Raw genomic sequence first — 25,762 nt, 5'->3', positions numbered from 1 at the left:
AGCACGCCACTGCTTTTGTCTAAATCTACTCAATAGTTTTGTGCTCTTTTCTAGTGAAATGCATTTTTTTTCTTTAAACATTCAAACATACTTAAAGCCTTTTATCAGGCCATTCCATAAAAGTAGTTTTATCTGGGGTGAATTTGATCTTGTTTGCACTCTTTCTTAGCATAGATTTCTTTCCCCTGACAATCCACAGGTGGGTTTAGCAGTTGGCTCCACCCAGCTCCTGCCCTTTTGACTTTTATTCTAGAACCAGGTCTGCTGACATTCGGTAATCTGGGGATATCACAGAACAAGCAGAGTCAACAGGATTGTGTCAACTGCTTGTTCTAAGAGGGGGTGGGTGGTCCAAGTCCTTCCACCGCCGTCATGGGTCTGGGTCTTAATAAAAGTCTCCCAGCGAGCCAGCGTGCAGGTCAAGTTCCAGTCCAGCTCCCTCCCAGCAGCACACCTGGCTTTGGTTCCGGTCTTGTATGCGGTGCTTCCAGTGTCCTCTACTCCACAGGACCCAACAGCCGGTAGCTACTCTGTTTCTGGACCGGAGCCCAGCAAGCTTTTGGCTTCAGCCCTGCCTCAGCACTTGGCATTTTTACCCCGTAGCTGGTCCACAGAAACATTCACCTTGTTTTTGGGTCAGGCGGGGTGGTGTTTCTGGTTTTTACCTTTCCTGTATCACTGTTGTTTTGGGGACAAAGTGGGTATCACTGAACTGGAATGCTGGTGCCCCACCTGGCCTCCTCCATCTCCTCCCCTTGCCCTGTCTCCCTTCAGTACTTCTCCCCCCTTCTTGTCCCCCATCTCTCTGCAGTCTGGCTCCCCTTCTTGCCCACCTTTCTTCTCCGAACCCCTCTCCCACCTTGAGCTTGCATCCACCCCTCACACGCTTGCAGGCACTCTCTTGCACCAGGCCACACCTGCGGGGACACCCAGCCTTTCATTCACTCACTTCCATTCCCAATGGACCCCTTGTATTCTCACTCCCTGGGGGGCATGGCCTCCAGCCCACACCCACAGCTCTGCCACCCACTCACTCTTGACACAACCATAATAATCACTTGCAGCAAGCAAGCAGGGAAAAACATTTAAAGATCTACAAGAATTTAGATAATTTACTCCCCAAGAATTGCCACTACAGGAAACATGAATAACTACTTTATAATACTGGAATGAGTACAGGATAAATTGGGGTTTATGACACTGGGATGAGGAATACTTTTCTAGCCATGACATAAATCCAGATTTCTTAAAAATGAAATCCGAGTAACATTAAAATTAAACTTTCGTGTAATGTTATGAAAAATGAATTTGTAAAGACAAACTAGGAAAACATCCACCACTTAAGATAAAGTCTAATTTCCTTAAAATAGTGGTGGCTTAAAATCATTAAGGACTGATAATCCAATAGTAAAATGATGAGGCAAGAATGGGCAGCACCCCGAAAGACAAAATACAAATATCCAATAAACTGAAAATTTGCCAATGCTCACTAAATACAAAATGCAATGATGCCATTTATTTTTTGCTACTCAAACTGGCAAATTTGTAAAAATTGATAATACAGAGGATTGGCAAGCAGGAAAGAAAATAGGTATTTTTGTGTCACTGTAATAATGTAAATTGGTAAAAACTTTTTGGCAGGGTAAACTGGGAATGGATTAAAATCATAAAGATCTCCACTGTCTGACCCAGCACCTGTACCTCCAGGAATAGATCCTACAGTGACTTTCACAGGGCAGAGGTGAGTGAGGCTGCGCGCTGTGGCACCGTGCCCACCTCCCACGCCTGTCGCTAGAGGGGCCATGAACTAAATGCTGGGGCAGCTAATGCTAGAGCAATGCCATTGCCAAGAGTGAGGTGCGCCTGTGTGCAGGACATGTCACATGTCCAAGATAATGCTGCTAAGTAAAGAGGCAGGGTGCACAAAAGCCTGAATAGAATATTACCGTTTTTGTAAAAAAGTGGGTATGTAAACAGAAGGAAATATATCAAGTGTTCACCAAAATGCTAATGGTGATTCCAGAGAGGTGGGGATAGAGAGCACTTGCACCTTATATATGTATATATACATACACACACACCTTTTTAATGAGCATATATTAGTCTAATTAGCAGAAAAATACAAATAAAAATGAATCATGATTAGTAAAGCCTTTCATAATTACTTTAAAATTTCTGAACATAATGAATGATGGGTATAGCTCAAATTTATCTGTCCTTATTCATATAGATGACCTCTGAATTAAAGTAACCAACAGGTCCACTATTACAGATAAAGAGCACTATCGGAGTTTTCACTTGGTCATAACTTCCTTTCCAAACTCTGCTGACTGCCTCCAGGCATAGTGTGACACCCCATGGATAAGAACCAACTCACGTGGCCAGGTGTGTGTCAGAAACTCACCCAGTGTCTCCTGGCCACCATGACTGACTCCCAGTGCCTGAGCAAACACAGAACTGCAGGAACAGGAAGGCCCAGATTCTCAAAGGATTCATCTACCCTTGCCAGACCAATCCCTCTGGAAGATGCACGGACTTCCATGTTTCTCTCTAAATCTGAGGTTTACAAAAGTACCCAAGATGCTCACCCAGAGAGAAACAGGGACATCCTCTGGCAGAGAGAACAGAGGTAAAAGGGATCAGCTGGAACATCTCTGGATTTAGGAGAAGGAAGATGGCCCCAAGGGCAAGAGACATTGGTGGCAGGTCTCCAGTCAGGGCCCGAGAAGGGAGAGAGCCCAAGGGTCTCTACCGCTGCTCCCCACATTCCATCTGTGCAGTGGGGCTCACACGCTGGTGCTGTGAAGCCTCTCCCACACTCTACATGGACCGTTTCTGCAGGGGCTGGAGGTCGGTCCTATCATCCCAGCAACAAAACAAGCAGGGGATCCTAGGCTCAGCGATTATCCATAGCGACCAGATTATTATAAAGATGGGGAAAACCCATGGCTTAAGGGTGGGAGCAGGGGAGGACTACATTTTCCGAAATGCAAAATTTTCCTTCTACCTTCCCCCATCAGTTGCACAATTTTTGTCTAGTCCAAACGTAATTTAAAATGAGGTAGGTAGTTTCTCTCTCCTCTGCCTTTGTCTTTGTGGTGACTGTCGAGGCCTGTGCCGTGAAAGCACCGGTCTCCCGTGCAGGCGGAATGCCGGGGGTGGGCACTGGCGACTGGTGGAGCGTCTCAGTTGGCTATCTTCTCAATCTCGTCCAAATCATCCGTGTCCAATCTTTCTATTTTCTTATCTGGGGAGAAAAATGAGAATTCAGAGAGCAATCAACGCAGGGCTCCCATGGAGACACACACCTAGGGAAGGGACAGCACGGCAGGGAGAGAGGAAACACACAGGGTTCTGCCCGGCCTAGGAACAGGGCCATGCCTCTGGCCACAGCCATCTTTCCCTTGACCCCAAAGACTCCCGGTGCCTGAGCGAGGGACAGCCCTAGGCCCTTCGGCCTGGCCAGGGGGGCACTGTCATTTGAGTCCCTGGCCCTGAAAACTCGCCAGGTGTGCTCTTTGAGACTTCCATACTGTAGGAAAGGAGGGGACTGTTCCAGGGACACAGGCTTCTCTCGGGGCCACGGGAGAACCCCCCCCTTCCCCCTCCTTTGGACTCCCCCTGTAAGGAAGGGCCCTGGCGGGGACCACTCCCAGCCACTCACTAAAATGCTCCTGGATTCTGTTGAGGATGTTCATGCTGTGCTTGCTGTCAACCATGTTCACTGCCAGGCCCCTCTTGCCAAAGCGGCCCGTGCGCCCGATCCGGTGCAGGTAGGTCTCGTTGTCCGGGTTCCCATCCTTGTCCACGGGGAGGTCAAAGTTGATGACAACAGAAACCTGTTCGACATCAATACCTGCACGAAAGACAGGTGGAGAGGAGTCAGGACAGGAGACGAAAACCACCGCCAACCAAGCGAGGCTGAAATGCCCCAGCTTCAGGTGGAAGGAAGAGTCTGGGGCAGGCCGGCTCTGGGATTCGGGGACGGGGGCACGCAGCAGAACTTGGGCAGGTGCTAACAAAATTACACGGCCAGTGAGCGAGCCTCTGCTAGACACCAGTACCTGGAGATGCAGCCAGAACCTCAGTGGGGGCCCCAGAGAGAGCAGGCACTGTCCTGAACCAGTGAGATGCTGGCCCGTGTCCTTCCAGCATCGGGGCCCCTGGCTTCTGTGACAGTTCTTATCTGCCGGGGGAATCCAGTCTCTCCAGCACCAACCCCACGTGGACTCCCTCAAACCAGCGGAGTGCCCTGTATAGGAGGACTTCCCTGCCGACCCGGGGCCTGGCGGACAGACGCATTCCCTGCTCACCGCGGGCACACACGTTGGTGGTCACCAGCACCTTCTCTTTGCCCTCTCGGAAGCGCTCGATCACCGCAGCCCTCTGCTCCACCATCATTTCGCCACTCAGCAGGGCCACCTGGTGGCCTTCTTTTGAGAGCTCTGCTGCCAGCCAGCTCGCTGTTTTGCGGGTCTGGAGAGAAGGAAACATTTGAGAAATGAAGGTATCTGAAGAGTGTATTTTTTTTTTTTTTTTTAACGTTTATTTATTTGACAGAGAGAGAGCATGAGCAGGGGGAGCAGCAGGCAGAGGGAGAGGGAGAGGCAGGCTCCTCGAGGAGCAAGGAGGCTGATGTGGGGCTCAATCCCAGGACCCCGGGATCATAACCTGAGCTGAAGGCAGTTGCCCAACCGAGTCACCCAGGCGCCCCTAAAGGGAGTATTTTTGATCTGGAAGACTCTACCTGAAACTTAGTAGCTGAGGATTAAAATTCCTAAAATTGTTAATGTGATAGGGGCACCTGGGTGGCTCAGTTGGTTAAGCGACTGCCTTCGGCTCAGGTCATAATCTCAGGGTCCTGGGATCGAGCCCCGCATCAGGCTCCCTGCTCGGCAAGAAGCCTGCTTCTCCCTTTCCCATTCCCCCTGCTTGTGTTCCCTCTGTCGCTGTCTCTCTCTGTGTCAAATAAATAAATAAAATCTTAAAAAAAAAAAAAATTGTTAACGTGATATGTTGTAACAGGAAATAACCTGTCACCTGGATATTAATCTCACAGAAATATTTAACCTGAATATAATCATGAGGGGGAGAAATGAGAGAAATTCTCAAGACTGCGTACTAGCTTGGACTCTTCAAGATGTTTGTGTCATGAAAGGTGGGGAAACTGGTTCAGGTTAAAGGAGTCTCGAGAGACATAACAACTAAGTGCAACAATCTCTGACTGGCTCTTAGGCTTAACAACACCAGGCAGAAGCAATAAAGAACATTTTTGGTACAAGTGGGGAAAATGGAATATGGATGGACTAGACGGGATAATATTATTATGTCACTGTTAAAGGAATGACAGTGGCGTTGGGCTTCTGTAGGAGCACGTCTCATTCTTGGGAAGTACTTAGGTGTGAACTGTCCTGATGTCTACAACTAACTAAAATACTTCATCAAGGGCGCCTGGGTGGCTCAGATGGTTAAGCATCTGCCTTTGGCTCGGGTCATGATCTTAGGGTCCTGGGATCAAGCCCCGCATCGGGCTCCCTGCTTGGCAGGGAGCCTGCTTCTCCCTCTCCCTCTACTGTTCCCCCTGCTTGTGCTCTCTCGCTCTGTCAAATAAATAAATAAAATCTTTAAAAAAAAATACTTCACCAAAACCAAAAAGTATGGATATGTCACACACACAAGCACATGGATAAAAGCAAACTGGCAAAATGTTAACAATAGGTGAAAGGCATAAAAGTGTTCATTTTCTTTTTTTCATCTTTTCTGGAGGTTTGTAATTTTGAGTCTGAGGATGACACTCTAAAAAAGTTTTGAATTACAAGTCTTCCAATAATAGAGTAAGAATTGTCTCATTCTAGTATCCCTTAACATTTCTGAAGTGTTCAAGTATCTTAAATATTTATCCCTAACTTTTTTTTGCTATTATCAATGGAAACCTAGCCTTCCTTTTTGTTTTTTGTTTTTTTTGGCACAAACACAGTAAGTTTTTTACTGTTAATTTACTATGTTATTGTATGCAGAATAAAAAGTACAGGGACTGATCTGTTTGTGCATTCTCACTTCACATTCTTGAATTATAAGTAAGTGAACAAGGGGCGCCTGGGTGGCTCAGATGGTTAAGCGTCTGCCTTCGGCTCAGGTCATGATCCCAGGGTCCTGGGATCGAGTCCCGCATCGGGCTTCCCGCTCCTTGGGAGCCTGCTTCTCCCTCTGTTTCTGTCTCTCATGAATAAATAAATAAAATCTTAAAAAAAAAAAATAAATAAGTGAACAAATGATCAGTTACTAACCTTCTATTTTTTAAGTATTTGCTGTTTGAGACTGGAAAACAACTTATATTAATTTTGTAACCAGCTGTCTTGTTTAGTTTCTTATTTTTCCTACAAACGTCAGTTGATTATCTCGGGTTTTCTAATAACGTATCACCTACAAATAATAGGGGCTCTGTTTTTTTTTTTTTTTGTAATATATCAGTTTTTCTTTTTCTTTTTTTTTTCCAAGATTTTATTTATTTATTTGACAGAGAGTGATAGAGCACAGGCAGGGGGAACAGTACAGGGAGAGGGAGAAACAGGCTCCCAAGGAGCAGGAAGCCCGATGTGGGGCTCGATCCCAGGAGCCTGGGATCATGACCTGAGCCGAAGGCAGTCGCTTAACCGACTGAACCACCCAGGCGCCCCTATTTTTTTTTTTAAGCCCTAGATGAAATGTGGGGCTTAAACTTACGACCCCAAGATCACGACGTGCATGCTCTACTAAGCCGGCCAGGCACCCCTAGGGACTCAATCTTGAAGCCACTTACACCTCAGGATACTAAGATGAAACTTTGTTGCATCTTCACAAACCATTCCTTTCTGGCCACACACGGCACCTGGTCCTCCTCACCACTGACGAGCAGGCTGAGAGGAGGGGCAGGCACCCCCTCCAGTGCAGCTCCTCCCCAGGCAGGCCTACCGCCTCCACTGCTACTCACATGGCAGAAGATCATGGCCTGAGCAATGGTGATGGCCCCGTAGAGGTTACACAAGGCCTGGAACTTCTCATCTCTGTTATTGCACAGGACGTAATACTGCTTGATGGTGTCCAATGTCTCCTCCTCGCGCTTCAGTTTGATAATGTTTGGGTCTGGGACCACTTTCTGGGCAAACTTCCATACGGAGTCTTCGAAGGTGGCAGAGAAAAGCAGCATCTGGCAGTTCCGGGGCAGCATCCTGCAAGGGAAGACCCAGGTAGTATGTGGCATGATCCCGAGTCTTTCCCTGGAAGGAACAGAAGAAAGCCGCCCCGGCTTGCATGGTCTACATGCCGAGGAAAGTGGCAAAAGGGGGAGGAGAACAGCAGGGAGGAGGTGAGAGCAGCCATGGGGCAGGAATGGGGCTGGTGTTAGATTCCCTAAGTCTCCTTCCTCAACCCACGGTCAGTGCTGATGAGGAAATGGCCCATCGAACAAATGCTTCTGGAAGTACTAAAGTAAAGAACCTGACGGGAGCAAGAAGAAGTGTTTGAAGTAAAAGGAGAAGATGCTGCAGATCAGGAGGCTGAGAAGTTCCTCTTGGCTCAAGAGTTCCTACCTCTGGATGCGGATGCTCTGATCTTGGTGCCCCTGAGTAGCTATCATCACGTCGGCCTCATCCAGAACAAACACCTTGATCTTCTTGGGGTCAATGAACTTGAGCTTGGCGCACCAGTCCAGAACAGTCCCAGGGGTGCCAATGACAATGTGCTCACTGATCTTCTGACCTCTTTCCACTGTGGAGACAAGATGTTTTCTGTGGGTATTTCCATGGCAAAACCAGCTTTGGAAATCAAAGCCTTGCCCATCCTTCCAGGGTTTGTAAAACATGTTAATTCCAGATGTCAAAACATACACACAGGAGTGTTATCCAAAAGTCTTGGGTTCTTCTACTGTAAAGTAGGCACAATGGCACCCATCTCACTGCATCGTGGTCAGGATTCAATCCTCTGAAGTGAACCCTCAATAAGCACCAAGTCCCCTTCCCGCTTCCTCCTGTGATTCAACAGCATCTCACTCATTCTCCTCAGTGCCATTCTTACTCACTTCACATCATACATTCACTCACGGTTCACAGATTTTTCTTCAATTGTAGTTTTGAGTCCCAGGATCCTGGCCCAATGAGTTTTTGCTTTGTTAGACATTCTAATGTGTAGAGTTTTTCTAAGTACAAATTCTCTGGTTTAAAAAACATGTTACTCTCGAATTATAGCTGGTGGGAGCTGAAACTGGCACAACCGTCTATCAAAATTACTAATGCACACAGCCTGTGACCAATACTCCATGATTAAGAATTAACCCTGTGTGTATATTAACACACGTGAAGTAACACATATGCAAGGATATGCAAGCATCAAAAGGTAATAATGAAGCAAAATATGATACACCAAATGGATGATGCCAGTAAAAGTAAAAAACTGCTTAGGAACTGATATGGAACAATCTCCAAAATACATTATTAAATGTGAAAAAAAGTTGCAAAGCAGTTTGCATACCAAAAGAGGCAAAAAAGAATACATGTAACACATGTCCATGTGTGAGTGTACACATGTTAACATATTTATACATACTGTGTGCCTGGAGCCACACAGAATATCTCTGGTGTGCCACATGAGAAACTGGTTAGTACTGAGGGCCTGTAGGAAGGAGAACTAGTTGGTTGGGGGTATGGGAGAAAGAAGTTTCTACCACATGGCCTTTCAATTTAAACATGCGAATGTGTTAACTATTTTAAAAACAAAATTTAAAATTTGAGAAGAAGGGTCTTTCGTTAGAAATTCATCAACTACCCACTGGAAAAATTGTGAATTAACTCAAACACACTGTAGTTCTCAACTTCCACTGCCCGTAAGTCCAAACTGAACTTTTAAGAAATAAGTGTAAAAAGTAAGTACAGTTAATCTATTAACCCTTGGGCGCCTGGGTGGCTCAGTTGGCTTCAGCCAGTGAGACTTCAGCTCAGGTCATGATCCCAGGGTCCTGGGATGGAGCCCCACATCAGGCTCCCTGCTCGGCGGGAAGCCTGCTTCTCCCTCTCCCACTCCCCGTTTGTGTTCCCTCTCTCACTGTGTCTTTCTCTGTCAAATAAATAAATAAAATCTTAAAAAAAAAAAAAAAAAAAATATATATATATATATATTAACCCTTCACACACAGTGAAGTCCCATTTATTACAAAACAATCTAGAGAAGATATATGTTGTTACAAGATTCTGGTAACTTCACTTAGATGTACCCACCAGTGTGAGGCATCAAATAAACACACAAATTACATAATCAACCTAATAACTTTTGGGTAAGGTAGTTTTGCTGCATGCCAAAGCATGATGGTTTTCTCCAGGAAAAGCTCTGTGATCATGTGGTGAGCTGAACTAGCCATTTCTCTCTGTGGACTGACAAACTATAGAAAACGAAGCGAGGAATTTGATATCCACTTTCTTGAAAATGAACAGGCTGTCTCTTCAGTGAAAACAATCCACTGTATTTGCTGCCACAATACCATTTAAGCTTTCAAGAGAAAATTAGCATTTTGGAAGACTTGTATGTGCCACTAAGTTTGAGTTTCTTGAGGTACATAAAGTACCTCTGTACTTGAGGTACATAAAGTACCATAAACTGATGAGTTTGGTGGTAATATTAGGGCAAGCAATTTAAAAAGTTTGTATGATAAGATGTCTCAACATTTAGAACTGTGTAACTCAGTAAGACAGTACTTTCCAAGAGACCAAGGTATTTTAATGTAACAGTACGAAAAATTCAGTAACAGGATTTCAGTTTCCAGGCTGGAACTAACTCTTAAGTAATTACCACTTGGTAAGTTTCGGTGTAGCCTCCAAAAAGGGTATCTAAAATTATTTGAGGGGTGCCTGGGTGGCTCAGTTGGTTAAGCGACTGCCTTCGGCTCAGGTCATGATCCTGGAATCCTGGGATCAAGTCCCACATCGGGCTCCCGGCTCAGCAGGGAGTCTGCTTCTCCCTCTGACCCTCTCCCCTCTCATGCTGTTTCTCTCTCTCTCTCTCAAATAAATAAATAAAATCTTTAAAAAAAAATTATTTGAAAGGCCAGATTGTCTTCATATTCTTCAAAAGTAAGCTCTTTAAAAATTTCTTAATTTTAGCTTCTAATATGGCAAATATCAACAGATAAAACCTGTATAAACAAAAATGCTTTGGAGTCCTCAGTAATGTTTAAGAGTATAAGAAACCAAAAAGTTTGAGAATCACTGCCCCAGGCAATTATAAACTGCTGGGTCAAAGGAAGGTCTGTCTGTACTTTTTCTAAGGAATGCCAAACTGCTTCCAGAAAGTAACTGTACCAGTGTATACCCCCCACCAGGAGTGTATGGGCATTCATCCTTGGACGTCTCCATCAATACTTAATATTATCAGACTTCATCATTTCTGTCCACCTGAGAGGCATATAGTGGTTTTAACTTAGATTTCTCTGATGACAAATGAGGCTTATTTATCATCTCTTCATATTTACTGGACATCTGAATCCCTTCTTTTGTGAAGTGTCTGTTCAACTGGGCCTCTTTTCCTATTTAGACTGCTTACTTTTTCCTTACTGACTTGTAGTTTTATACACTGTGATAACTTTTCTAATGAACTGTTTTCTAGCTGCCCCCCCTCTCCACTTTAGTCCATGTTCTCTACATTACATTCTGTAGAACACAAGGGAGAAAAAACTGGTGGAAGGATTTCTGGTTTTGATAACACCAAGTTATGTGTATGTGCTCCTAGTTTACTCTTACTAAAGCTGTGCTTGTTTTTAAACAAAGGGATATGACTCCAACCTACCATCCTCACACCTACTAATCCCTTGTTAGGAATAAGCAGCTTCCAGAACTCTGCACGCTGAATTCAAAATCCTGTTTTCTCAGTGAAGAATGCCAGACTTTAAGAAATCCATGACCCATACAAAGATTTTTACAACTCAAAATCTCTTTTAAGAGTACAAACGACTGTTAAATAGCAAGTTTAAAACAGATTTGCTGAAAGTAATGCAGTAGGCCCTAAGGTCAACTGAACCAGAAAGTTTAATATCATCACACCTTCAAAATTCAAACACCCAACCACCCTATCCTGCTCACTGCTTAGGTCTCACCCCTTTATACTTACATTTATTGCCTCGAACAGCATAAGCAAGCTTTAGTTCTGGATGAAATTTGCCCATCTGCTCAATCACTTTTCCCGTTTGAAGAGCCAGCTCATATGTTGGGGAGAGGCACAAACACTGACAGGGAGATCATAAAGGTTGAGTTTAGGAGAGCCTCTGTCTATTACTAGACAACAGGCCCTAAAGCAACAATATGCTGATCTAATCACCACTCAAAAGTGCAGGGAGCCACATCCTCTCCAACCAGGTTGCCTTTAGCAGCGAGCCCTGGCTGGGTGGATGCCTTTGGAAGCCACTGTTTAAGACCTCTGCTTCCGAATGAATTCTACCCAGATTGTGGCCTAGTGCTCAGTGCTCTGCCTGAGCCACAGGAAACATTCAGACCCCTTCAGGGGCACCCTCATTAACCGCCCACCAGATGGCACTGCCTTTACCAGGGCAGGCAAGCCAGGGCCCTCAGGATCCCCTAGCCCTCACCTGGGGGTATCTCTCTGCTGGTTCCACTCGGCTGAGCATGGCCAGGACGAAGGCAGCTGTTTTACCAGTACCTGACTGAGACTGGGCAATCAGGTTCTGTGGGCTAGATCAAGGAAGAATAGAAATGAAAATAATATTGGTTAATAAACAATACAGTGTCAAAAAGTTCTTTCTGGGTGGTAGGCATACGGAGCTTTCTCCCTTTAATCCAGGTTTTCTGCACTGAGCACAATGATAAATTTTTTTATGTTGTCAAAAAACTGCTTAAATATTAAGGGACATAGTGATTTAGATGGGTTCACACCAAGAAATCTTCACTCTAGACTCCAGCACAGGTAGAGTGTCCTAATTTTGTACCCTAGGGGCCCCATGGAAATTAACACTGCAGAGTTAAATCTGTGCCAAAGCAAATCCCCGAAGACATTTTCTGCAAAGCTATAATGTGTCTCCAAGACTTGGCTCCCTCTGTGTGTTCCCTTTCCCTTCTTTATGAAAATGCAAGACACCAAGTCAAACAGATGCTTTAGAGGGAACTTTCACATTTTACTTCACATAACCTAGTCAGGGAAATAGGTACAATTTTTGTCATTTTTTTTTTAAGGTTTTATTTTTTTGAGCGAGAGAGGAGAGACAGTGAGAGAGTACAAGTGGGGAGGAGAGGGAGAAGCGGGCTCCCCGCAGAGCAAGGAGCCCGATGCGGGGCTCGATCCTAGGACCCCGGGATTATGACCTGAGCTGAATGCAGATGCTTAACCGACTGAGCCACCCAGGCACCTCAATTTTTGTCATTAAATAAGAAAAAGAGTTGAATGGAAAAGGTTACTACATAAAGTAGGATGCCAATTATCTACAGTTTAGGAGTCGGCTAGAGTTTCTCTCCTCCTCTGGTGTAAAACTCATATGCACTCTCAAATAAAGTTTTTAAAAAAAACCCGATTTTCAAAATTGCACAGAATAACAACATTAGCTTTCTCTATCAGTTTCGTTTTAAAGATTTTTTAAAAAGATTTTATTTATTTGAGAGAGAGAGGGAGAGAGAGTGCACACACATGATCTGGGGCAGAGGGAGAAGCAGGCGGGAGCCCGATGCAGGGCTCCATCCCAGGACCCTGGGATCATGACCTGAGCCGAAGGCAGACGCTTAACTGACTGAGACTGGGCAATCAGGTTCTGTGGGCTAGATCAAGGAAGAATAGAAATGAACTCTGTTTTAAAGATTTTTATTTATTTTTTAAAGCAATTTCTACACCCAATATGGAGCTTGAACCCACAACCCCAACATCAACAGTCACATGCTCTACCAACTGAGCTAGCCAGGTGCCCTCTTCTCTATCAGGTTTCTAAATTTTTTTTTAATTTTTAAAAAGATTTTATTTATTTATTTGGGACAGAGAGAAAGAGAGCATGTGCATGCAAGTGGGCGTGTGAGTGGGGAGTGGAGCAGAGGGGGAAGGAGAGGGAAAGGGAGAGAATCTCAAGCAGACTCCGTGCTAAGTGTGGAGCCCTATGTGGAGCTCGATCTCACAACTCTGAGATCATGAGCTGAGATCATAATCTGAGCTGAAACCAAGAGTTGGACGCTCAACTGACTGAGCCACCCAGGTGCCCCATCAGTTTTTATGGTTAAGTGGGAAAGGGAGATGCTGTACCAAATTCCAACTGACTCTCTCTGCACTTGCTCAAGTGGTTTTCCTGAAGAAACATGCTGTCCCAAACATCCCATCTTGTTCTCAAGAACAGTAACAGTTATTGGTGTAAAACATTAAACCAAATCCTGAAGAACTACACTTGAGGTCTGCATACTCACGGCTCAGCAAGCATCATGGGTAATGCGTTCTCTTGTATCTTGGATGGTCGATTGAAGCCCATGGCATAGACTCCCTGGAGAAGCTGTGGTTTCCTAGAAGTCCAGGGAGAGAGAGGATGGATTCCTAGTTGTTCAAGTTGTTTTAAAAGCCTAGAATTTTATCCTTCCCTAAATCTAGCGCAGTATAAAGCTTCCTATCTTTGTCAGACATATTTTTCTAATGCCTTAAAAAATATCTAAAATGAAACCAAGCCACCATCTTTCCCTACTGAATCTTAATCTGCAACTCTTTTTTTTTTTTTTAAAGATTTTATTTATATTTGACAGCATAAACAGGGGGAGCAGCAGAAGGAGAGGGAGAAGCAGACTCCCTGCTGAGCAGAGAGCCTGATGCAGGGCTCGATCCCAGAACCCTGGTATCATGACCTGAGCCGATGGCAGACGCTTAACTGACTGAGCCACCCAGGTGCCCCTTAATCTGCAACTGTTGTGCAATTCCGAAAATACAGACTAGTTTCCATTCCTGGAAAAATTCATGCTTTCAGCAGACCCACAAATATGACTGGCCTTGAAGGACAATGTTCCCTGGATATCGCAAGAATGGTATGTATTAATTCATATAAATTTTATAATTTGCATAAAATGAATTATAAAAGGCATATCTAAAAATATACTGCTTACTACACCACTGAGATACTGAAGTCCCTTTAAGGAACGAGATTCAGTTTTAATTTCTTGGGGTAGATGTTAAATTGAACCACAGTCATTTTGTATTCCATGGTCCTTCCAAAGCCAGCTGTGCAAATACTCAGGACAGTCAAGAAATAAGAAAATTGATTCAACCAGTTTCTAGTACCTGATTTACAGTAAATAGGTAGGAGTGTTCAAATACCATGCTGAACTTTCCAAATGCTCATATTATTTATTATGTCTAGTCAAAAATCAAGAACAGGAAAGCACCAGCTTATGTAAGTAGCTGCACAACAAATATCAACTAAAGTTGTTCTTCCATCGCATTTACAATAAGCTCCCTGCTACCTCCACATTGACAGGGTGTTCAACAAAAATCCCACCAGATTGTAAAGAAGAGTCAAACCAAGTCAAGACTTCTGTTCTCTGAACCTTCCTTGGAGTAAACAGGCTCTCTAAGTGGCAAATTCTTCTGGCATATGTTGGTTCTCAGATACAAAGACCTCTGAAAGCATAACCTTTGGTGTCTTCTGTTTGGAAGAAAAGGCTATGAAGCTCAGCAGATTTTGATTTGATTGCTAAGGAAACAAAGTCACAACTGAATGAAGATCCAAATGATCCAAGAGCTTCCAGTGGTTCACTATTTTTCTCTTATTTTGCAGATAAACTCAAAAATTTTAAGTACAAAACAAACCAAGGCAACTTAGATTTCATTCTTTGTTTCCTCTAGCCAACGACTACTATATCAGAGAGAACTTGACTTTTCAGAGAGGACAGTTCCTCACTGGTTGGACTGAGAGCTCAAGGCCTTTAAATGAAAAGGGGTTTAAAAACCATCAATACTTGGAAAAGCAAACTGTCACTTCAGGAAACAAAAGAGCACATCTCACTGCCCTGATATAGTTTATAAACAGAAGCAGAGATGACAGATTCACTGAATGAAGCCCCTGATAGAGGAAATACACATAGAAAAATATAATTTCCTGAGAACATTAAAAAAAAAGCCGTGCTTTAAAAAACTTGTTCTTAGCTATCACTTCATTAATGACTTGATTTGGTTTTAGTTAGCTCTCATATTTTAAATGTCTCTTACTCTAAAGCAGTGGTAATAAGTTGGCAAGAATGTAGCGCCTGTTTGCCCACAGTGGGCATACTAAAGATTTTACTGATAAGGCAAAGAATCTATTAATTCCACCACTTTCTTATTCACCAGCTAATTTCTATGATTCCGGTCCTGGCAGGCAGCAAGAACGGTAGTTATGTCTTATGTTACTCATGACACCCAGCACAGTAGCATTTACATAAACCAGGGATTCATAAACACTTCTTTACTAAATATGCTGAGGGAAACAAAAAACTTGGTATGACCTTCCGTAATTCTGCCTTTAAAATAAAGAGATGTTAGAAGTCATTCTTAGCACAGTGCCGTAAATGTGCTCCCTTGTGGCTTAATTCCAGGTTCTGAATTTTTTTTTTTTTTTAATTCCAGAATATTGAAGGCTGCTTTCTGCTGTAGGTACTGGGAATCCTGCACAGACTCTTTTGATCGATTATGTAAAAGCAGATAAAGTGTTCTCAAGACCGTAAACCCTGTAGTCTAACAAAAGGGCTTACCTAATAAGAAATGTTCCTGACATCCAGAAATCACCTGTCAGCCAATATTTTATTGAAAGTTCTAAGAGCATAAAAGAAAAAAGACTTTCAGCTATGATGAATAAATTTGTGGCATTTAAAAATCCCTCCCAAGAGGAGGAGAACTGGGTAGCCAAAAGACAAGGGTGGGAGGGAAACCATCACCGTAAACTTTTCCATACTTTCTCACTTTCGAATCATGTGAATTATTAACTAGTCAAAGAAGCAAATACATTAAAATTCTTAAAAATACAGATAGAAAGTAAAACTCCCAAAAGAGCTCTGAGATGCTAAGTTTTAGAAAGGCGGGACCAACAAGGAACAGCTGTTCAGGGAACAGACACTCACAGCCGAAGCTCCTCAAAGGACTTCACTGAGTAGAGCGGGGAGTTTGGGTCCCGCTGCAGGACTTCCACTTGGTTTGTGTTATCCACAAGGTTGCTTCTGATCAGCTTGTTGAGTAAGGACTGGGCAGCTCTGTCCTCTGTCAGGAAGAAACCAGCAGGTTGTCTTCATACTCATTTGGCAAACCCACCCTCGTGAAATCTCTTTCTCCCTGGCTCTGTACCAGCACCAGGGCAGCCGAGCATGGCTGGAGAAAAACAATCACACCGACAGGTCTCACTTCAGATTCTTGACCACTAGACTCAAATGGGCTGCCCTGCCCTGTAAGTCTTCATGTTTCTATTCTCCACTCATTCACTCTTCTCAGATCTCCACCTCCACCTCCACCTCTCTTCTCAGCCCTCCACATTCTCACTGATCTGATGAACATGCGTCTTCCTTCACAGAGAAGTACAAGTGATCAGAGGCACCTCCACACACTGCGGTGACACACCTACACACCCACCTGCATTTGTGCGCAGACTCTCTACGTTCCCTCCGGTAACCTGGGATGAACAGCCTGTGCTCAAGGCTAATCCCTGCATTGGTACAACAGGTCCCCGCCCCTCTTGCCTATAAGGATATTTCTCCCCACACTAACTCCTTGCATTATCAGTTTCCCCCTACACTGGAACACTCCCCCGTCGCATGTGCACACATTTTAACATCTCATTATAAACCCGCTTCCTCCTTTATCCCCCATCCAGTTGCTGCCCCATTTCTCTATTCCCCTTTATAGGACAGTCCCTGAAAAGGCTGTCTACACTCATTGTCCCCACTTCCTGTCCTCCCCTTCTGCTGAATATACACTGAATAGGTTCTTGTATTTAGCCTCTGCACTTGACCTCAAAGGCCCTTGTTGAGCACACCAATGGCTTCTACACTGCTAAATCAAGTGAACAGTCCATTTTTATATCTTCTTAATCAATTTATTACCTATATTTGACTACCTACTTTTGAAACACTTCCTTCTTCTGGTTTCTGGATACCCCTCTCCTTTAGTTCTCTATTTCTCAATCTCCTTTGTGATTCCTCCTCATCTCTTCAATCTAGTGCCTCGGGCTCCAGAAAGGCAAATCCTGGGTCATACGCTGTTTCTTGCTACAGAGTTTTAAAAAGTAATTACCTTTCTCTTCGTCTTCTGTTTTCTCTGCAGTGGCATTGGTTTTAATAACACCTACACAAGAAAACAGGTGTCATCATACGAAAGGCAAATTTCAAACCCACCCAAAAGGTGTGACAACAGAAATACTAAATCTCAGGTAAGTGATGAAAATATAAGTATTTGGCATTTCTTTATATTTAATGGGTTTTTATTCCTAGAAAGCACATAAGAAAATTTCAACTTTCTAGATATGTTGGCTAACTTCACAGGGCTCAGAAAAAGTCACCTCTAACTTGCTTATCCTACTTGAAAATATACTATTATTTTATTATTATTTTTTTATTTTTATTTTTTAAAGATTTTATTTATTTATTTGACAGAGAGAGAGATAGCGAGAGCAGGAACACAAGGAGGGGGAGTGGGAGAGGGAGAAGCAGGCTTCCCACCGAGCAGGGAGCCTGATGTGGGACTCGATCCCAGGACCCTGGGACCATGACCTGAGCCGAAGGCAGACGCTTAACGACTGAGCCACCCAGGCGCCCGAAAATATACTATTATTTTAGCAAACACAATCAGACATGAGAAGAAAATAAAAATATTAAAAATTAAAAGGAAGAGGTAAAATGATCACTTTTTGTGGATTACAGGATTATAAGCCTACAGAACTAAGTATTAACTTAAAAATGACTAGAAAATAACGTATCTCAGCAAAAGATAAAAATGCTAGGTACAAAATAAGTAAGTAGAAATCAGTAGCTTTCACAAATACAGAAATATAACTGAAAAGATACTACTTAAAATAGCAACCTAAAAGATGAAATCCTGTACCCAGATTAATGAAGTTAACAAAAAATATGCAAGACTTATATAGAGAAATCTTTTTTTTTTTTAAGATTTTATTTATTTATTTGACAGAGAGTGAGCGCACAAGCAGGGGGAGCAGCAGGCAGAGGGAGAGGGAGAAGCAGGCTCTCTGAGGAGCAGGGAGCCCGATGTGGGGCTCGATCCCAGGACCCTGGGATCATGACCTGAGCCGAAGGCAGACACTTAACCAACTGAGCCACCCAGGCACCCCTATATGGAGAAATCTTTAAAACATTCATAAAATAATGCAAAAAGTATAGCTAAAATGCCAACAGATAAATTAAAGTGGAATTCTAATATATTCAATTAACCCAAAAGGCAGGAAAAGAGGTAGAGAAACTATGAGAGACAAACAAATCAAATAGTAAAAGTGCTTAACTAAACCCACCATATCAATTTTAACCCACCATTTATATTAAATGTAAATGGATACAAAAGGCATCCAAACTGGAAAGGAAGAAGTAAAACTGTCAATATTTCCAGATGACATGGTATTATATATAAAAAGCCTAGGGGCGCCTGGGTGGCTCAGTCGTTAAGCGTCTGCCTTCGGCTCAGGTCATGGTCCCAGGGTCCTGGGATTGAGCCCCACATCAAGCCCCGCATCGAGCCCCGCATCGGGCTCCCTGCTCGGCGGGAAGCCTGCTTCCCCTTCTCTCACTCCCCCTGCTTGTGTTCCTTCTCTCACTCTGTCTCTGTCAAATAAATAAATAAAATCTTTAAAAATAAATAAATAAATAAAATAAAAAGCCTAAAGATGCCATCAAAATAGTGTTAGAACCAATCAAATGAATTTAGTAAAGTTTCAGGATACAAAAATCAAAAACACAAAAATCTGGTGTGTTTCTATACACTAATAATGAACTATTGGAAAGAGAAATTAAGAAAACAATTCCATTTACAATTGGGTTAAAAATAATTAAATACCTAGGAATTAATTTTTTTTTTAAGATTTTATTTATTTATTTGAGAGAGAGAGAGAGAGAAACAGCATGAGAGGGGAGAGGGTCAGAGAGAGAAGCAGGCTCCCCGCTGAGCCGGGAGCCCGATGTGGGACTCGATCCCAGGACTCCGGGACCATGACCCGAGCCGAAGGCAGTCGCTCAACCAACTGAGCCACCCAGGTGCCCCCTAGGAATTGATTTAACCAAGGAGGTGAAAGACCTTTATACTAAACACTGTAAGACACTAATGAAAGAAACTGAAGAAACAAATAAATAGGAATATTTTCCTTACTCCTGGATTGGAAGAATACTGTTAAAATGTCTATATATCAAAAGCAATACACAGACTCAATGCAAGCCCTATCAAAATTCCAATGGCATTCTTCACAGAAATAGAACAACTTAAAAATTTGTATGGAACCACAAAAATCCTGAAAAACCAAAGCAATCCCCACCCACCAAAGCAATCTTGAGAAAGTAAAACAAAGCTGGAGGCATCATGCTCCCTGATTTCAAACTATATTACAAAGCTATATAATTAAAACAGTATGGTACTTGCATAACAACAGACACATTGACCAATGGAACAGAGCAGAGAACCCAGAAATAAACCCATGCATATATGGTCAACTAATTTATGACAAAGGAGCCAAGAATACACAACAGAGAAAGGGCAGTCTCTTCAGTAAATGGTGTTGGGAAAAATGGACAGCTGTATGTAAAAGAACAGAACTGAACCACTATCTTAACCTCACACAAAAATTAACTCAAAATGGATTAAAGACTTGAACGTAAGTTCTGAAACCTTCAGAAGGAACCAACCCTACTGACACCTTGATCTCAGACTTCTGGCCTCAAGAACTACAAGACAATAAACTTTGACTGCTTAAACCACTCAGTTTGTGACCTGGCATGGCAGCCCTAGCAAACTAATAAAGAGTTAAGAACTGGCTAAATGACAATCCGGGACAAAAAGGAAGCCTTTCACCTGTTTATACTTTGAGTTTTGAACCCAGAGTAACTTCTCAAAAAATTAAATAAAAAATTTAAAGAAACACTATCAAATGAACAGTGGCAGGAGTCAGAGACTAGATAAAATCTGGAAAACTAATGTGTCCTTTTCAGTAATGCAACCAAATTTACTGGCTCTCAAATACAGTGCTGTATTTGAGACAAACATTATGCTAAATCAAAGTGCCTTTTCACACGGGAGCTCCTAAGGCAAAGCAGAAGAGCACATGCATAGCTTGTATCCAGCTAGTAGTTACAAGTGACTCACCATTGGTATCTGGTTTGACTTTTTCCTCCTTGATTTGCAAATTACTCATCTGAATGGGAATAAAAGGAAACACAGTTAAGCAGATGACCCAATCAAAGGAAGTCCCTTGAGCAAAGAGAAGTTCCCTAGTGAAAGTCTAGCAGCACCTATATTCAGGGAGCTGTCCTGCACAAGCAGAATTCCTACAGGCTTGGGTGAAGACATCATTTCATATCTTCAAGAACCTTAAAGGGGGGGGGGCAGGGGTGGACTAAACAGAGCAGATGGGAAAAAAGTTTGACAGCAATCTCAAACCTCTACTTTTCTTCCAACTTAAGCTCTTTCTAGAACATCTACCTTCATTAAATACCTATGATAGCCTTTCAATGGCACACACACTCACTGTTCCCTTCTTTTTAGTCCTGAAACCCACACTGTATTAATGCAACACTTAGCAAATAAATTATAGCCTTCTTTCCTGCCTTATCAACCACCTCCACTATGAATTAGGTAAAAAAGTTATTATGATGAAAAAATCGACAAATTCATACTCCTGATTTAGAATATTTTGGAAACGTGAACGGAAGGTTTTTATTTATTTATTTTGGCCACTAGTCCTGGTCAATGCAAACTTGCTTACTAAGCTGCAAATGAAAGTGCAAGCAGAGCAATAATTTTATACATTTGTAATGAGGTCTCCAATCTCATGAGAATTATTTTTCCATATTCAAGGTATTGTGAAGAGTAAGGGTGTGAGGGAGAGCCTGGGTGGCTCAGTCGTTAAGCGTCTGCCTTCGGCTCAGGTCATGATCCCAGGGTCCTGGGATCGAGCCCCGCATCGGGATCCCTGCTCATCGGGGAGCCTGCTTCTCCCTCTCCCACTCCCCCTGCTTGTGTTCCCTCTCTCGCTATGTCTCTCTCTGTCAAATAAACAAAAATCTTTAAAATAAAAAAAATAATAAATAAATAAATCTTAGGGGAAAAAAAAGAGTAAGGGTGTGATACAGAAAGGGTATTATAAAGCTATGTTGTCAGGTTCTGAGAAGCACCCCAAATCAAGCACTAGACCCCAAGCCCTGCCCCCAAAATGATCCTTCAATTGATGCAATCATTCATTATCCTTATAATAACCACCATTGTTTCCTGAGGGTATTTAGAAATATTTCCTCCTCCCTTCCCCCACCCCTCAATTGACCCTGCTCCTGGTCTTTGGGAGAAGTCCACCCTCACACAGTGGGGATATTCATCGCATCTCTTTTGAAAACCAGGTCTTCCAGAGAAAAATCAAATCAACACACTACTGGAGATGGACACCCTTTCCCAGGCCAGTGGGAAGGTTGGCACATAACAGAGAAGGTATTTTATACCAGAACTTATCCACTGATGAACCCTCATTTTTAGGCTAATACACAGGGATCCACAGAAGCCAACTAATCTTGGGATGGGCTGAAAATGCACATGAGACAGTCTGGAGTCCCCAAACAAACCAAGATGATTAGTTTCAAAGCCTGCCTGATGAAAATATGGTTATGAAACCATAACCAAATCTATTGTATTATAATTTGACAAATACATGTGCTAACAAAAGATGACGTGTTTAGAAGCTAGAAAGATCTAAGAACTTGTCAGCATTTATTTGGCTGCATTCAAGGGGAAAATTACCGGCAGATGAGTATTCCTGTCTTGAGAGACTTAACTCCACCATGGGAAAGAGGCAGGCCAATCAACTCTCATTCTCCTTCATTCTGTATTCATCTTCAGTGAGGAACCTTCTGATTATTAATCATGCCTCTCACAGAAGGCAGTGTCCTTGACACTGGACACAGGTTTTCAGTTATGATAAAAGCATCCTTCCTCTATCCAAATTAACAGAGTAGCTCTGAAGGGTGGCTAAATTTCCGTCAGTCCCAGAGTCCCTGATCCATGAAGGGGTGAACTCAGGCACTCAAAGACACTTCAACAAGGCTTCAAGATCTACCTCTATGACAACTCTAATTGCAAAAGGGTCAGATTATGTCTCTAAAAAATTCTTAGGGTTGCCTTTGGGTTTTTGTTTTTGGCTGATCAGGGAAAGGGAAGGAATTAAACTGGTGATATGGCCAGAAAGAGGTAGCAAAGGAAGCCATTTGTGTTGGAAGAGATGAGAAGTGACAAGTGAACTGGCATCAGGTCCTTTCTAGTAATTCAAACTCTCAGAATCTTTTATCAGGGTTCCTAAAAATGCATCCAAACTAAACTGCTGGACATACCGCTCCTTTCCCTCCAAACCCGTTTTTATATGCAGGGAAGACTCAAGGTACATCCTTGACTACATAAGCTTAAACCAAACAAAAATCCTCACTGTGTGTAAGTTAAGATCTTTTTTAAGATTTTATTTATTTGTCAGAGAGAGAGACGGAGAGTGCACACAAGCAGGGGGAGCGGCAAGCAGAGGGAGAAGCAGGCTCCCTGCAGGACTCCACCCCAGGACGCTGGGATTATGACCCGAGCCGAAGGCAGACACTAGCCAGCTGAGCCACCCAGGCGTCCCATAAGATCTTTATCATTGTGCGTACTCTGTCATCTTCTCTGTCATTTTCATTCACTACCTGTACACTTGAGAGCATGGTCACATGATAACCTAACATCATAAATTATTTTTAAGCTAAGTTACACAAGTCTACATGGTAAAATAAAAAAAAGGGGGGGTGGTCTTCCCCAACTATTAGGAAGCAATGTTTTGTTTTTAAAAATTTTATTACTTGAGAGAGAGAGAGCTTGCGCGAGCAGGGGGGAGGGAAAGAGAGGGAATCCTAAGCTGACTCTGCTCTGAGCAGGGAGCCCGATTCAGGGCTAGATCAAATGACCCCAAGATTATGACCTGAGCCAAAACTAAGAGTCGCATGCTCAACCGACTGAGCCACCTGGATGCTCCTAGGAAGCAGTGTCTTAACACATTTATTTATACCAGCCTCCAGAGAAGCAGAGTGATTAAAAGCAGATACCAAGTATGGATATTTACAATATCCATAATATCATAGCTAGATTAGAGTCATAGGCTTAAAAAGATTTGAAACCAAGTCTCAGTAACTTTTAGGAAAGATCTGGTGCGAAACAGTGGATCTTAAATCCTACTGTGCCAGAACCTTATCCTTTGTAATACTCTTTGATTTCTTTGTGGGTAACAGCCAGTTTTATTACCTGCCCGGATTCTTCTCCTGAACTCCAATGCCACATTTCCAAATGCAAGATAGGTGCTGTGCAGGAAACAGTTAACACAGCTAACAGTTTCCTATCCTTAGAAAAGCCAGCTTGCAAGGCTGGCCGCTGTCCTGCATCTGGGGACTTGGACTTCATAAGGGTTCCCACCATTCCTAGAACTGCTGAGGGGGTTTGCTATGCCTAAACCGTTTGAAAAACATGTGACTTATGTTAAACACCTGTTTTCCTTCTGCAAGCCTGGAATTTTGGTACACGCTAGGCAGAGGGTGACTTTGTCTCCCCCCCCCCCCCCATAAGAACCCTGAGAACTGAGTCTCTAAAGAGCTTCCCTGACAACACTTCACATGTGCTGTTACAATTAGCTGCTGCAGGACTTAATCAAGCTGAGTACGTAAGTCCACTAGGAGAGGATTCTCGAAAGCTGGTTTCCTCTGGACTCTGCTAGATGTGCCTTTTCCTTTTGCAAATGTTGCTTTGTATCTTTTCATTGTAATAAATATAGCTGCGAGTACAATTTTATGCTAGGTCCTGTGAGTTTTCCCAGGAAATCACTGAACTTGGACTATTCTTGGGGATTCTCATCACAGGTACTTACCAAGATGTCCTCCTTACCTCAAAATCAGAAGAGCCAATCCTCCATATCAAATCTGCCCTTCCTCCCACTTCCCTAGTCCTGTTATTAGCATTTTACTAATACCACCTGTGGGCTCCCGACTGCAAACAGCAACCTTTGCCTTTTTCTTAAATCCTACTCTTTATACTGCCATAATTCTCCTAAATCCGTCTCTTCATTGTCACTTCCACCACCCAACAACATACGCCCTCTCTGGGCTAGACAAACTGCCACACTGATTGCCTTTCCTTCGGACATCACTCCTTCTAATATTCTCTGTAGTTTGATAAATCTTGCCAGCTCTCAGATCTAATCTTGTCCCATATCCTCCTGAAAAATCCCCAGATCGACCAAGTTAAGTCTCTCCTAAGTTTTCAATTAACGTTGCAAAGTACCTCTATACGATATTTTCTGTACAGCTACTATTACAACCTATAAACGTAGGCTGCAGCAAAAATGAGTTGATTCTTGCTCTCTAGACAAGTCCAGCCCCTTTGTTCATTTTCTCCTAAAATGCCATTCACCTTTATCTTAAATGATTCATCCTCTAACATCCATTTGTAAATGTAAACTTCACAAAGAATTTCCCTATTTCCTACTCATAAACGTCCTCTCCAGAGATCACTTACCACATTATTCTTACCATTTTCACAGCACTTCCCACATTCTCACCTTCCCGTCTAGACTGTAAAGATTCTTCCTATACTCCACTAGATTTAGCCCATAACATTTGCTGACAAACTGACAATCCTCCCAAAGTAATCAAGGATGACTGGAAAAGAAATGTAACTTAGCCATTAAAAAGTTGTAAGACTTCAGACTATCAAACTAACACAAACTATTAAAATCAATAGTGCATTATCACTAAACAAACCTAAACTAAGATATAAGAACAGAAAACCAGTTTACACTCTAATTACCTTCCAGTTGAATGGATCTTCATTAATCAAAGAACCAGTATATGAGATTAAACATCACTTCAAACATAACGAAACAATTTGTAGGGCCTCCCGCCGACATTTGCAGTAGATTGAAACACTAAATCTAAACCTGAATCTCTTATTCTTGAAAGATCTACAAACTGCCAACCATGTTAAGCACAAACCTAAAAATGTTTAGCACAAATCACTCAGAAAACAGACTAGAGAATCACCATCTAAATTTCCCCACAACCCTCCCCCTTCGAGAAGGGGGTGCAACAGAAAAAAACATACAAAGTGGGAACAAATTTGGTCCAGGGCAAAAAGAAGTCTTTAACTAGCCCAGATGAAAAGAACAAGGCCGAGGTTAGTCTCTTTCGCCCCCGACACAAATCGGGGCTACGTGATTCCCCGCGGCAAACTCTACGGAGATGTGGGCCACAAGCCTGCCCACCCCGGGCAGCTCCCTAGGCTCCTATTAGGATCCGCTCGGGCCCCTGCTACGTTCGCCCCGCGTGAGCTGAAGCCACTGACCGACTTGACAGCCGCTTCCTGCTCGTCCACTGCCAGGGCCCACGAGTCGGTGGCCATGATCCAGCGGGAAGGGAGGCCGACTCACGAAAAAATTCACCGCACGCGTGCCAACACCTGCCCTGAGTCCCCGGCCTGCGCGAGAACCTCCCCCACACAGACCGGAAGCGACGGTGCCGAAAGTGACGTCAGTTCCCGCCCGGCGCAG

General features: G+C 43.2%; 1 protein-coding gene across 2 annotated transcripts; it reads right to left on the bottom strand.

The window, feature by feature from the left end:
• Nucleotides 1–1,931: 1,931 nt before the first annotated feature.
• Nucleotides 1,932–25,733, bottom strand: LOC123855990 (ATP-dependent RNA helicase DDX19A). 2 transcript variants are annotated; one of them, XM_064581446.1, is made up of 12 exons: nt 25,558–25,733; nt 20,311–20,359; nt 17,245–17,295; nt 16,083–16,218; nt 13,413–13,505; nt 11,606–11,708; nt 11,131–11,245; nt 7,569–7,746; nt 6,971–7,208; nt 4,314–4,476; nt 3,665–3,856; nt 1,932–3,247 (listed from the first exon to the last, which is right to left on the bottom strand). In XM_064581446.1, exons 1-12 carry the CDS (start codon nt 25,612–25,614, stop codon nt 3,186–3,188), a joined length of 1,437 nt encoding a protein of 478 aa, XP_064437516.1. In that variant the 5' UTR covers nt 25,615–25,733; the 3' UTR covers nt 1,932–3,185. The 2 variants fall into 2 exon arrangements, with proteins under 2 accessions (XP_064437516.1, XP_064437517.1); XM_064581447.1 differs by lacking the exons at nt 17,245–17,295; nt 20,311–20,359; nt 25,558–25,733 and adding an exon at nt 15,717–15,777.
• Nucleotides 25,734–25,762: the final 29 nt, after the last annotated feature.

Source organism: Mirounga angustirostris, unplaced genomic scaffold, assembly GCF_029215605.1.
Source record: "Mirounga angustirostris isolate CCGP_5_RB_7025 unplaced genomic scaffold, mMirAng1.0.hap1 SCAF_16, whole genome shotgun sequence".
Classification (NCBI taxonomy): Eukaryota; Metazoa; Chordata; class Mammalia; order Carnivora; family Phocidae; genus Mirounga; species Mirounga angustirostris.
Note: the sequence above shows the minus strand (reverse complement) of the source record. Positions and strands in the feature narration are given on the sequence as shown.

Excerpts from the sequence above, each read along its gene's own strand:
- LOC123855990 (XM_064581446.1), bottom strand. The coding sequence starts at position 25,614 with ATGGCCACCGACTCGTGGGCCCTGGCAGTGGACGAGCAGGAAGCGGCT. Across the intron at positions 17,296-20,310 it reads AGTCAAACCAGATACCAATG|GTGTTATTAAAACCAATGCC; the intron begins GTGAGTCACTTG and ends TTTCTTGTGTAG. Across the intron at positions 16,219-17,244 it reads AACAGAAGACGAAGAGAAAG|AGGACAGAGCTGCCCAGTCC; the intron begins GTAATTACTTTT and ends TCTTCCTGACAG.